At 37.1% G+C, this 14,588-nt stretch overlaps 1 protein-coding gene across 1 annotated transcript in view; it reads left to right on the top strand.

The window, feature by feature from the left end:
* CFAP44 (cilia and flagella associated protein 44) overlaps window positions 1-14,588 on the top strand; it is a 36,683-nt gene that overhangs the window by 4,174 nt on the left and 17,921 nt on the right. Inside the window, 12 exon segments of the mRNA XM_041464035.1 lie at window positions 302-518; window positions 1,936-2,050; window positions 2,565-2,729; window positions 3,812-3,967; window positions 4,672-4,719; window positions 5,484-5,583; window positions 6,825-6,919; window positions 8,580-8,786; window positions 9,703-9,813; window positions 11,436-11,588; window positions 13,277-13,495; window positions 13,953-14,095. Coding sequence (XP_041319969.1) covers window positions 302-518; window positions 1,936-2,050; window positions 2,565-2,729; window positions 3,812-3,967; window positions 4,672-4,719; window positions 5,484-5,583; window positions 6,825-6,919; window positions 8,580-8,786; window positions 9,703-9,813; window positions 11,436-11,588; window positions 13,277-13,495; window positions 13,953-14,095 — 1,729 coding nt within the window.

Raw genomic sequence — 14,588 nt, 5'->3', positions numbered from 1 at the left:
TTCTATTTTATAAAGATGGACTAGTGTTTAAAGATCCCAGCAGATGGAGTAGTGGATCATTTTTAATTTATAAGGAAATAGAATGTTCTGGTCCTTCACAGCAAAAATAGAAAAATTGGTTTCAAGTTTTTTCATTATTGCATGGGAAGAAACTTCTATTTGATAGAGATAGCCAACCTAAAGCCTTTACCTATTGAATAAAAAATAATTTCAGTGAATGTTGAGCTCCTTCTGAGTAGATTTTTGTGCTATTTCTACCTCTTTCCTGTGCATGTGTATTGGGTCTTGTACATTTCTTTAGGTGGAACAGAGATAGCCTATGTTTTTGGTGATTTCAACCGTACTGGCACTTTTCTGGCCAGTGTTGGGAGCAGCCCTGACTACATGTTGACCATCTGGGACTGGAAACAAGAGGAGACTCTGTTGAGGTCAAAAGCTTTTGCACAGGATGTTTACAGGGTCATGTTTTCTGCTGAGAATGAAGAGCATCTAACTACAGGTGGATCAGGACACATCAGGTAGGTTTGCTGATTAGGATTCGTACATAACACCTCTGCAGTCATAATACATAGGAGATGACTAACAGAATGTATCATTAGCAAACATGTACCAATGAGGAATGCTATTTTACCTGGCCCTTACAATTACAAAAATGAGGATTTTCACATCCTTCAGCCAGTCAAACAAATCTTTCAATATCTTTGCTATCCAAATAGGATGATGCTTGGTATTAAATGTCAGTACCTCTGGCTCCATTCTTGTAATTTCAACAAGCACTGGGAAGAAGAAGTGAAAAATACTTTTATATACATGACTTCTAGCTAGTAACATAGGATATTTACCTTCTGTGCTTTCTGGGCTTTTTGTCTTTGATTTCTTGAGCTCATCTGCTCCTTGGACAGCCATTGGAGCTGGTTGCCAAGTCATGGATCAGAAACCCTCTGATCACACCAAAAGCTTACAAAAGATGTTTCCATACATTCCCTTTGCTGTTCAGTTCATGGGTCCTTTTATAAAAAAGGCTCCAACACCCAATGACTTTAAACATTCTTTTTGTGTTCTGTGTTTATCCAGTACTTGAATGTTAACACAGCAGAGTCTTATGCTATGAGTGGGATTTTGTTGTAATAAAAATGATGTCTTAAAAATTATAATGCATCTAAAGTTTATTTGAATTTTAATGGGGAAATCAGATCAAGACCTGAGATTTGCTTTATAGTTTGGTTGCAGGGTGGGTCTGAAATAGCAAATGATTTATTTAGACACAGAACAAGTGTAGTTTAGAATGCATTATTTATGGAAATCTGACAAAATCTCTTATAAACTTTCTTTTGAGCTGAAATACTACAAATAAACTTTGACATAGCTTTTATTACATGATAAATGTGACCTTTCACCCAAATGTGGACTCAAATTACAATTTCCAAGTTACCTTAAAAGTAATGTCTCCTGCACACACAGGAGACCCTAATATTTAGGATTAAACCTTTGTCTCAGTGAGATTTTATAGTACAGTTTAATTCCACAAGAGGATTTGGATGACATTCAATGAAGTCCTCAGTCCCTTGGGTTTACAAAACTGAGCATCATACACTCCACAGCAAGGATAAAATAGATATCCCTAACTACGTGTATGGGTTGTAGCTGGAAAGATGTAGCTATGGATTTTACACTTTTTAATTTTAAATAGTAGTTTAATCTTCATTCTGCCTATTCCAAATCCTTTTCCTAGCTTTTTCATAGGAGTAGTATAGGGAAATGTTTGTGTAGATGTAATGCTTTATGTCATTTTCAAAAGATACAATCTCAAGTTCTCCTTCAAAAAGGAGTAATACCTGAGCAAGGCATGCCTGGTAAGTATTGCAATGTCTAAGAGGGATTGGCCAGTGTTTAGGAAATCTTGTGTCAGAGAGGGGTGTGTTTTTCTGTACTCAGGTTCTGGAAGATGGCTCTCACATTAACTGGTCTCAAGTTACAAGGAGCTTTGGGCCGGTTTGGAAAAACAGCAGTGTCTGACATTACAGGTTTTGTGGAGCTGCCCGATGGGAAGGTAAGTGAGAAAAAGTGACCAGAAGAAAAATATTATGTACCCTTTTAGGCTTTGATATAAAGTCTTCTTGGTAAGCTAGAGGATTATTATTTGCTTAAAAATGTTTCTAATCAGGCCCGTGATGCACTGTTATGAGAAGAAAATATTGCCATCAGTTTGCCCAAAATCCCTGTCTTGCTTTGTAATAATTGGAAAATAGTTAGTGGTGTAATTCACAGAAAAAATACCTGTGTTGGCTTAGAGCTGAGTGTCTTCAAATGTGAAAGCATTAGTGTACAGAAATACAAAGAGACTGTTGGTCCCAATCGTCACCAGTTTCAGTGCATGCAAATTATGTCACATTGCTGAAAAGTTCACCTCCTCACCCTTTACATCTTCTCTTGCAAATGTCTGTACTTTGCAGTTGATTTAATGCTTTCATGGAAGGAAGCCACAAATGTTAGCTGGGTTCTTGCCTGTGCTTCTGCACAATTACATGCAGGTGCTTACATACTTATCTTCATTTACATTGAAGGTTGTCTCAGGAACTGAGTGGGGCAATTTGCTGCTTTGGGAAGGTGGACTCATTAAAGTAGAGCTCTGTCAAGTTGGACGCAAGCCTTGTCATGAGGGCCCTGTCAGCCAGTTAGTTTTTGAGGAAGGAGACCTTTACTCTGTTGGAAAAGATGGTGTCATTCGGGTGAGTTTTTCTTTTGCTCTGCCTTTGGGCGTGCAAATGTGGGGTCAGCAGGTAAATATTATGTATTTCCTTTACCAGGTTTTTGGAGGATAGTTTCTTTCTGAAAATTATCTGGTAGAACAAAGAAAATAAGAGCGCATCTCTGCAGTGTATGTGTTTGAATTGGATAGCATGGCATGCAATTTTCCTTTTTTAATAGGAATGAATAAATCAGCTTTTACTTTAGTAAATCAAACTATCTTCAGTGGTTTTCTAACGGTTTTGTTCCTGACTACATTCTAACATTTTATAATTTCCAGGCATATTAACAGGTGGTGTTATCTAAAAGATAAAAAACAAACTACAGGAATATTTGAAATTAACTTTCTGAGTGTTTAAAAGCTCAGATTATTAATGTTAAAATGACATAGAAATTAACTAGCACCTCAGAGATACATATCCTAAAATAGGGGAAAATTAAAGCAAAAGCATCCTGAAGTTAGCAAATAATTCTATAAATTAAGGTAAAAATGTTTTCCTTATGCATAACACCACTTTCTGATCTCACCTGTAAATGATCAAGAATATAGCAATCTTATTTCCCTGCTCTTTAAGGGAGGACATGATGTGTCTTCTGCTGATGTGTGTGGAATGACCCAGATAATCAATGGTGTACTGACCTATAGACAGTGGAGGGTTTCAAACACTGTTGTTGTTGTTTTTGTTGGTGTGTTTTATAGGTTGGTGTTTCCCCTTAGGAAAATTCACTTGATTATGAGCATGCTAACTGATATGTTGTCCTTATCCTACAGAGCAGGACATGGAAGGGTTAGACTTCCCATTATTTTGTGCTGCCTCAGTATGAGCCATGCTGAGTGCCCACAGATACCATTTATTCTGCATAGTTCTGAAGCTGCTGTGTACAGCTCTGCTAGTGTCAGGGCTGAATTGAAGCTCCAGTCACTGTTCTAGGTTATGTTCAAAGCAGTGATTTTGCTTTCTTAAAATTTTGATTTTTCATGTTTATTTTGTATGAAAACAACCTGGTTTTATAAAAAAAGCTTTTTTTTTTTTTTTTTTTTAATGATTTCAATGCCATGAAGATGTGGAACTTTGAGGTAGTAGATACTGCTGATCATGTGGATGACACAGGGTTAGTGGAGATGGAGCCTATGAATGAACTTTGGCTTGGCAAGAATGTCAGCCTGAATTTCATTACAAAAATTCATGACCATGGACAGTCCTTCTGGTTTGCTCAGGTAAGACACACTCAGGTACATGCATCCTTATGGAGAAAAAGAAAATGAGGAACATGCTGGTAAGTAACAGCAGGAGTCTATTACAAATGAGAGTGTTTCTTTTTAGTAGAGTTCAGTCTTCTGGATATATAGAAATAGTCTTCTTATCTACCTACCTACCTGCCTGCAGTTTTGTTGGTTTTTTTTTTTAAACACTGAAACAGGCTTCCTAGAGAAGTGGTTTAAGTTCCAAGCCTGTCAGTGTTTAAGAGGCATATATAGACGTGTTTAATGATATACTTTAACTTTTGGTGTTTAATGATATACTTTAACTTTTGGTGTTTAATGATATACTTTAACTTTTGGTGTTTAATGATATACTTTAACTTTTGGTGTTTAATGATATACTTTAACTTTTGAGCAGGCAATTGGACAAGGTGAGCCTTGCAGGTCCCTTCCAACTGAATTATGCTGTGTTATGCTGTGCTGTGTTTTTAGTGTACAGTAATGTGTGAGACTCTGGCATAATAATAGAATGCCAAAAGGTATTGTCCAAGTTCTATTACCTTAAAGTGATGAATGGGATTCATAAGACCAATATCATTGCATTTAGTAATTTCTGTTTCACAATGATAATCATTAAGGACTTTTTAAGAAGTCACCATGTGCAGTTTTATTTCCAAATTGAGTCTGAAAATATTCAATTAATGTTTTTTCTTCTTCAGGATACAAGTGGAGCAATATGGAAGCTGGATTTGACTTTTTCAAATATGGTAATTTTGTTTTTTCTTTCTTCTGATTTCTTCAGTTCATTTGCAATAGGAACCATATCCTATGACATCCTGTAACTATACTGGTTCTGTCTGAAATGAAATTTGTGTTTTAGAAGTTGCACAGTAGAAAATTGTAGCATTGAAACAGATATTTTATTTCATAAAAATTTTCAAATGTAATTGATTGTAATGATTGTGCAGGATGGTAAAGAGGAATTTGATTTTTGATTCCTGAAATTTCAGCTGCCAAATTCAAGTTACTTTAAAGGAGTTTGATTCTGTAAACTGGTAATGAAAGTTGCATGGATGCAGGAAATGAGTTCAAGGAGTGTTGTTATTTCCTCTATACATAGGTGTTTGAACTAATCCTTACTGTAGTCTTTCAATGACAGAAAGAACTAGAAAAAAATAATAAGATGAAACACACTTGAAGTGTTTTATCCTACTGGTAACTACTCTTACTGCTGGAGATGTTTTTGATGGAGAAATAGATGACAGAGGTGAAAAAGCAGGCTTTTCATTTTTGCTCTGGAACATAAAGTAAATAGGAACATACCTTGCGGGGAATAGAATTCTAATGTGAAAAGTAAAATATGTTCCAAGAATTTTATGGTATGTAAAAGACACATACTATACAAATTAATGTAAAAAAAAGTTGTTGCAAAGTCTGTAATTCCTTGGATGATGAAATTATTTCCCAGGCAGCATGAGCTCAAACTGGAGACACGAGTGTAAAATAATTTCTCTTCTGTTTTGCACCGCAGAGCCATGACCCAGAGCGCATGTGTACCTTCCACTCTGGGGGGATTGAGGCCATCGGTGTCTCTCCCTTTACATACCTGATGGCCACCACAGCTCTTGACCGTAAGCACACTGTTCTTTCCTCTCATGCCACTGCCATTATTGGTTTTGAAGAGCAGTGATGCTTGCTTTGGAGCTACTGTGTTTTGTGTTTTTGTGTTTGCTCTTGCGAAGTCACTGCACATGCAATTGTTGTTCCTGGGATCAGTTCTTTAATAGTTAAGGCAAATCATGAATGTTTTGAAACAATGCATTAATACTGCTTCATCCTAAAAACCTCGCATTTTAACAACAGAATTTTTTAATGGGAAATGTCGTAAATTGTTTGTTCTGAAGGAATGGCTGGAAAGGTGAGACATCTGGTTTGAATAACAGCACTTGTATTCAGTGTTGGGGTTTAATAAGTGTTGGGATTTTTATCTTGTAAGGAATTACATACACCTCCAGCATTGTGTAAGCCACTGCAAGTATTAATGTTTGTGCCTTTCTTAGAAAATGCAATAGCTATTGTACTTTCATCAACAGATAACAAGCAATTGCAGACATATTCATTTAACTTGTACAAATATTGCTGTTTAGGCCTCTCAGTGTTAGCTTTATTGTGCTTTGAAAGAAGAACTACTGGCCAGAACACTCACAACGTCATTTGCACTGTTCAGAAAACACTACAAGGTCTTTTAATTAAATTCTTGTCAGTACTGCCTTGTAATTTGTCTGTGTTATAAAATGCACATATTCTTCTAGCCTGGAGACTAACTCCTACCAGTTGAGCAAACAACATTTCACATAAATGCTAGCTGGAATAGAATTTTATGCAATCAGTATGTGTGCCTATGAATCTGTTAGTTTTCCCTCTAATGAAATTGGATCTTTTGTGGACAATCTCCTATGTTTTCCTCCCTTTAAATGTTTCCTCCCTAGGCAGTCCCAAGTAGTAGCCTATCATCTTTTCCTATGTTGTCGTCAGTACAGATTTTCATAGAGTATGCCACAATTCCGTGCTCGCTTGAAAATTACGTGTAGATTGTCAGCCTGGGACTTCTTATTACAACCCTCAGCTTCGACAACTCTTGGTTCTGTATGAGTTGAAGAGTGAAGAAATCATATATTTTGTTCATGAATGCCATGTTAGCTATGGTGCTCTGTAACCATCAGTCATCTTTCATGCAGGCATTTTGTTACTCAAAAGAGAAAACGTACATTTAATCCAGATTTTAATTCAAATAAATAGACATTTCTCCATAAATCCTAACATGTAAGTGACATTGCAAGAAATAAATCCTTACTGTCTCCTTTCCACACAGGGTCAGTGCGCATCTATGATTTCAGCAGCAACAGCCAGCTGAGTGTAATCAAGTTTAAACAGGGAGGAACAGCACTGGCATGGGCACCGGCTGTTGTGAGTTTTTTCCTAGCATGTTAGCAAAAATTCATCAAGGAGCCTATGAGCCTGCCAGCATCCAGGAAGGTGCTCAGCAAACAAGATGTTAGAGGTCACTTGTTAGGCCATGGTGTAATTCACTGTAGCAGGATGTATGGATAAGTTTGTGGGGTAGTATGTTAGTATACAGTATGGGAACAGTTTAACTTTACTATGGGTTATCAGGTATCCTACTTTGTGCCCTCCTAAGATTTTAAAGTCAGATCTCTGTGTGCAGTATGGGAAGTAGTCTTGAGTTTGTAGACTAACAGCTTCTATTTAACCCACACAGAGCAAATGTGAATTAACTTGAGTTAGTTAACACATTTTGAAATGACAGCCCAGACAAATCACAAACATTTCGAGATAAATCATTAAAAACTGTTGCCAGAACTGATCATTTGTGGAGTGTGGAGTATATCACTTTCAGACATATTTGCTAATTTTAATTAAAGCAGTGTCTAGTTATGTTCTTGAGAAAACATAGCATGCCTGGTGGGTTAATTGCAAGCAAATTTAGGAGGCAAATAATTACTTGAATGTTCAAGGTGAGGGTTCCACTGGGAGAGTGCCTTTATTTTATAAAAATAATTCTTTTATAAAAGTATAATTCTGGCCATGCAGGCTTTCAGAGGTGTTAAGTGGTTACCTGTACTTTCATGATGTAAGCTGTCTGCCACAATAAATTGTACAGCATCACAAAACTGACTCAGTTTAGTTTTATGAAAGCTATTACTAAACACAATCTGAAAAACAGAGGGCACTTAGTCTATTCAGCTGCATTTAAAATTGCATTAGGTACTTGGTCACCTAAAGTGTGCAAATGTGTTTTAAAATCAGTGCTATTAACCTAAGAAAATTTAGTGCAACATACTTTGAAGCATCTGTATACCATAATCTCCTCATAGGCAAGCTAGCAGTGTCTTTGTTAGATAAGTGAACACCAACAAATCAGCTCGTAATTGACTTCAAGATATTATCATGTATGGCAAATATCAGCTAAATCCACAAGTCCTGCTATATCCAGCTAAAACACAGACCTGTTTCTGCTAACCTTTATCACAGTTCAAGCCTCTCTTAATTGTTAGCAATTGGCTTACCTACAGGACTTATGGTAACGACTCCTCCTCCTTTCCATTTCAAGTGGCATTCCCTGTTGACTGCTGTACTTTCTATGGACTCAGCCAGACCCAAGCCTGTGCCCTGACCTCTTAAAAAGTCATACTTACGTTTGGTGTCCCATATTATATTCAGGGAAATAGAATTCTTTTTGTTTTTGAGTTTCAGCTCTTCTTCTTAAGAAGGTACTGATATATCTTTATATCAGCATGAATTACGTCTTCCTCAGACATTACAACCACATCCTCATTAACATATTCAGTTTTAGTGCCATGTTATCACTAAAAAAACCAAAACACAATCCAAACCAAAAAATAGGCCCCAGTCCTCTATCTTCTTTTGTGGTACCATATTAGAGAGAATAAACAACATTTCCCATGTATGAAATATTCTTTGTGCTTTAGCAACACTTCCACCTAAGGTGAGTTTAAAGGTAAACACCAGAGCATGTGCCATATGGATTATTCTTTGAAGCTCTCAGATGTACACTGTGATTTTTTTTTCTTCATTTCATTTAAAGGTAAATCCTGAAGGAGGTCTAATTGCTGTGGGATTTGAAGATGGTGTTGTCCGCATAATTGAGGTTTATGATCCCAAACTGCTGCCCGGTCATGCAGGACAGGCCAATGAGATTGCAGAGATAAATCTGAAACAAGTTTTCAAACCTCATGGTGCTGCAGTCACAGCCCTGGCATATGCACAAAAGGGAAGTGTGTTAGCCACAGGGGTATGTATCATTTAGTTTGGTTGGTTTTATTAAGCCACAAATGTAGAGCCTTTTAAAAGAGATAAGGAAAAGTTTGTTTACTGACAACACAGATTTACTTCTGTTGCTGCTGTTGATGGGATGTTGTAGTTCTCTGTGCAGGGAGAAGGTCTGTTTGCACTCGCATCTGTTTTTCTGAAGGAAAGCAACCATGCAATTCACACAATTCATTTTGTGAATTACTGGACTGTTTAGTGTGAATTCTGTAATTCCCTTTGAAGATGGATTTGCTTCCTTTTGGAATTAGTTTAGTAGGATCTTGGAATTAGTAAAATCAAGTCCCTTGGTGCACCACATTGGCAGCAATCCAGCTGCTACGCAGCACTGCTTGGCCTTACCACAGGGTCAGCCAGTCAGTCATTATGCCTGGTAGTCTTTGAGTTTCTAGTTAATGTGGTGTCTCTTTTTGAAAGCTAGTCCTTAGCTGTGATCAGAGCATTTGCAGTTACATGTTCATTCGGCTGAATTGCCATGCATTTCATTTAAGGTAGGATTTAAGCTACCATGAATCATGTTGTTGAACATGAATCATGTTCAGTTCTGGAACTTCTTGTTATCTGGGGAAATCAGCTTGTGCTGCCTTATCTAAAAAATCAGGCCTGAGCTTGAGATTTAAAGGAGCTCCTAGGAAATGGGCAGAAAGCATATGGCAGGTGATGCCAAAGGGGGCCCATGAGAGCAGTTAAAGCTATGGGTGCAACATGTTTCTTGGAACAGTATGGGCAGGATTTTTATTATCTCCCAGTAATTGTCATGGAAATCCAGTCCTAAGTTCCCCTGTTTTAACACAAAAAAATGTCATAAAGTGCTTAGAGTCTTCTGAATTTTTGGTCAGCTTTGATTCAGTCATCATCTTTGTTTGTTTGTTTTTCCTCAGAGTAAAGACAAAACAGTTTTCTTTTTTGCTATTGAGGATGAATACAAGCCTGTTGGATTCATCTGTGTCCCTGGGCCTGTACAGGCATTACAGTGGTCTCCACCTTCTTATGTGAGTAATTAATATTTTTTTTCTTTCCTTCCCAGCAGTGTTAACATATAATTTTAAAAAGAATTTCCAGTCAAAATAGATGAAGATCCATGACTCTAGTCATGTCCTCTATAGATAATACAAATAATGTTTTGCTACTTTGTTCTTCGTGCTGCTTCAGCATGACAGATTCTGAAAGGTTCTGAGTAGCTGAATTTCTGGTTCAGTCACTATGGACATATTTTGGGTTTTGGATAATGCAAACTACAAGATTTTGGTATGCTTTTTGAGCCCTTGGCTTGAAGCAACAATCTTATTCCTTAGCTTTTTGAAGAACTGATTCTCTTTGACAAAGAAGTTATTTGAGTGTTACTGTCTGTGACTCTTGCCCCTATTAAAACAGACTTTTAAAAAGCTTTTTGACAGCATTAAGAAAGATTTTGGGTGCTTCTTGAAATTCACATTCTGTGTTTGAAATGTGTCAGGACATATCCACTTAGGTTTTTGCTAATATTTGAAAGTGTTCTAGGGTTAGGATAACCCTAGAAAATTTGAAATTTTATTTGGTCCAGTATCCTTATTTAGAGGAGAGACTATTCATTATATTTAGATGCTAGCAAGATATATTTTACAGGTGCATAGTGGCAAAGTGGTATTTCCACTCCTAAAAGCTGGCAAAAGACGTCTTGGTATGAATTCTATCTTACTGCAAAAACAACAGATCTTGATCTGACAGTTACATTTTGAGTCCTTTCCTTGAAGACAAGGTACTCCTTACTAAAAAAAGCACCCATTGTGTCTTGGATATGATAGATTCTGCCTGAGTAATTTTCTCTACCAGTATCTGGCCTCCATTGCTAGATAAGAACACTTGCTTAACACAGTGCCAGCATCTGAGTGTCACTCTGCTTATTTTTTGTAATTTGTTTTAAAGAAGCACTGCTGATTAAATACATTACATTTAATGAATGCATTTTTAAACTGAGATCCTGTAGACACAGGAACCGTATCGTTCCTAGTTAGGGTTTCCATAGCAACTCTAAAATGCCCTCTTTGCACATTTTTAGTGATGGGTCAGGTAAAATAAACCTCTCTCTCTTTTCTCCAGATAGCTTATGAAAATTGAAACTAAATACAGACTTGTCTTTTAAAAACTCAAAACACTGAATAATTATTACCTTAACCTCACCTATTCTTTCTAACTTCACGTTTTAAAGGACTTGTGAAGTGCCTACAAAAAACAAACTAACTGAAAGGTACATAGCATTTGGCAAGACTTTGAGCCAAGTCTTTATTAGTATGGAAATATATGAAATTATCAACCCAAAACCTACTAAGTCTTGGGTCAAATCCATCTTTTAATTTTACCCAATTTCCAAAATATGCTGCTTTCAAGCTAAGCAGTGTCTGAATTATAGCTGGTTTGTACACAGCAAGGATTTCTTCAATTCCTTAGCTTTGCCTAGCATAAAAGAAGCTCACTGATTTCTGATGTCTGATTTAAAAGTGTACATATAAATAAGAACACAGGTAAGTGTGGCTGGAGTTTGGCTTTATGCCTGTGCATCTGCCTAACCAGCTTTTCCTTCCATTTGTCTTGATTCCATTTATACATCTGCCCCATTATTTGTGTTTTTATACAGGGCAAGAGCACGCTGCTCATCCTTTGTAAGAATGGCTTTGCTGTCCAGGTTCCTGCCCCTCCCCATGGGAAGAAGGATAAAGTGACCACCTATCATTTAAAAGACCTGCCAAAACAGTACTTCCATTTTTATAGTATTAAATCCCAAATCAAGGTAAAAATCTCTACTGTGGCAGAATTTCATCTTCTTCATTGTGCCAGGTGATCAAACTACCCAGAAGAGTTTCCAGTCCCTGTATTTCATCACAGGGTTTTTGCTTAGCTCCTTGAAAGGGAATGGCAGGTAGAAGCCATTTGTGGCTTGAAATTACAAATTGTTTTTGGTTTATTCAAACCTACATGACACTGAAAGCATGATGTGAATTTTGATTATAATTAGAAGACAGCATTAGAGAAAGGGAAACATAGTGGATTAGTTCTCAAAACATTTTAATTTTGGTAATTTTCACAAAAAGACTATTTCTTGTGGTTGATATTCATCCTACATGAAATTTCTTTCAACAGTTATGAAACATCTCTTTTTTTTAGCAGTGTTTCTGGCTTTTAAAAAAATCTTTTAAGTTTAAAGGTATGCATTTAATTTCTGAATGGCACTTAGTATTTAAAAAGAATATGTGGGGCCAAAGGGAAAGTTATACCAACTCACAGCTACAGTTAGTTTTGTGAAACTAAAAAGCAAGCTGATGTTAGGCTCAGAAGGAGAACTCCAGTGGGCAGGCTCTCAGTTCCATACTCAATCCACTATAATCCAACAATGTCTCTAGTTCTGTTGTTAACCTGTGATTTCTCTGCCTTCTCTGTTAACTGTTCCTTATTACTGAATGTTGACAAAGCTTCATTTCATGTTATAACTTGGAGGAAGTCAGCATTCAGGAGAAAGATCTCTCGATGTTTTTTCACAGCAGTATCTATAAGAATGATCACAAAGCATGCATATGAAAGAAAAGATTAAAATAATGTGTGTAGAGTTTTGTTGGGTTTTTTTGTTGGCTTGTTTTCTGGTTGGTTTTATTTTGTTTTTTTTTAGTCAAATGAGAAGAATAATGTTGAGAAACAATCACTAAAAATAAAAAATGTTTATACAGAGAGAAAGAATATTAATGGCTCTCTTTTTACTTTGGAATTAGATAAATAATTAACAAGTTACAAAAAGGATGTTCTAATGCAAGGAAAGATTTCTCACCATGAAGGTGGTGATAAAAAAAGTAACTTTTATAGTCTGTAGAGTCCCTAGAGCAGGAGATTTTTTAAAACGTATATCAGACAAAGATCAGCTGGTAATATTTTAGGGCTTGCTGTACAGCTATCTGATATCTTCTTAGGAAGTTACTGTTTTAGAGAATGTTTGATATTTGTTTATGCTATAGTAGGCTTGAATGGAAGAGAATTTTAAAGGTTTGATAAATCTTTCATTCATTGTTCAGAAGTTAAGTCAATTACAGCTTCTCTCTTTTGCTCTATACCAATGATGTACTAGAACTTATTTGAGTTTTCAGTTCTTTTCTTTCACCAGGGCAGGCAGGGGACAGGACTTAGGATTTCTGCAGGAGTAAGCACAGTGGAATAATCCCTCTGAGGAAATGTTGAAATCTGCTTGTCATTCAGAATTATTTCTGTTTCAAAGGACCAAGAGTACATACTTTAGAGGAGGGGGGAATTTCACTGGAGAGTCCCATGAAGTCTGGTTGATCTCTGCTAGGTTGACAGGAAAGAGATTTCTGTAGATATTCTGTATGTATAATGCCAGGACCACCTTGGATTTCATTTATGAGACTCCTTCAGCCAGTGATGTGTGGAGTGCCTTGGTTTCATGTCTCGGTGTTTCTCTGCTCATTGTAATAGCTGAAAGAGGAGATTGCACGGAGAGAGAAAGAAAAGCAAGAGAAGGAGAAGGCAAGGCTTGAATGGATAAACCAGCAAAAGGAGCTGGGACTTGAGGTGGAAGAAACTAAAGAGGAAGAACCTGAAGAAGAGCCATTGCCACCTGTTTACATACCAGAGGAGTCCAGTCCCATCCTCTGTGGCTTTTATTCAGCACCAGGAAAATTTTGGCTTTCTTTGGTAAATCAGTTTTTACTACATGTTGATGGGATTGCATGATGTGACATCCTTTCCCTTTGAAACCTGTCATCCCTAGGACATCCAATTCCTTTCATCCTTGACAGTTTCAGTGGTTTTTGTGAAGTATACCAGTAGTGTCACTCTGATTCAGATTGTTTGGTAGATATCCAGTAGGTGCCCTTCTTGGTAGTGCCTGAATGGGCACAAAGACTGAGCTGTTCCCTAACAAGAAGAAGGTAGGATTTTAACATAGTGGTTCAGTGGCTTTTAATGCAAGAGATCATGACAGACTTCTGTCTGTGGATAAATAGGATCTCTAGGTGTTTGGAAGTAGGATTTTCTAACCTATCACAGATTCTTAAGAAAGGAAGCATTATTCTGAAATTTGCATTTTCCTAGTCAGTTGCTTCACCATTTCCTTATGTCACCATTTCCTTATGGTCCTTCTCTTCTTCAGGGTGGTTACGACTCAGGGTTTCTCTATCATTGTGAATTCTCACATGGTGACAAAGAAGACCCTGAGAAGAGGAGAGATGAACCCTTTGAAGTGATTCCTATGGAGGACACTGACAACAATCCCATTCACCAAATCTCCTTCTGGTAAAACACTGTAATTAACAAATAGCTCTGGGATAAAGCTTGATGAAATTGAACTTGGAAGAGAGGAATGCTCCTTTGTCCCTTTTCCATTGTGGCTCAACTCTAGTATATAACTCTCTCTGGTTTTCCTGGCACTAAGTTTCACTTAAAATTCCTAATGGACATAGCTGAGCCATGTGTCTGATAGAGTAATTTTAAAAGACCTTCAAAGATGAAAAAGCAGGATTTCTAAGTAAGTACTGACTAGAACTCAACCACCCTAGATTGTACAGCTCCAGGAGAACCGTTAGAAGTCCCTGCATGTAGTGATCACCAGAACAGCAGTCCTTTATCATAGTTAACAATGAGAATAGAACATGGAGCAGTCAGTCCCTCCCTCTAGTGCTAAGAATATAGGCTTCTCAGGACATTCTGTGAACTGTGCAAATAGAAAGGCTGGATTCTTTTCAGACTCCCAGTATTAGTTTCCCTGTAAGAATTGGCATGTTCTGCA

The sequence above is a fragment of the Pyrgilauda ruficollis genome, unplaced genomic scaffold (genome assembly GCF_017590135.1).
Source record: "Pyrgilauda ruficollis isolate IOZ18807 unplaced genomic scaffold, ASM1759013v1 scaffold17, whole genome shotgun sequence".
Lineage (NCBI taxonomy): Eukaryota > Metazoa > Chordata > Aves > Passeriformes > Passeridae > Pyrgilauda > Pyrgilauda ruficollis.
The sequence above is the reverse complement of the archived record's forward strand: the minus strand, read 5'-3'. Positions and strand labels throughout refer to the sequence as shown.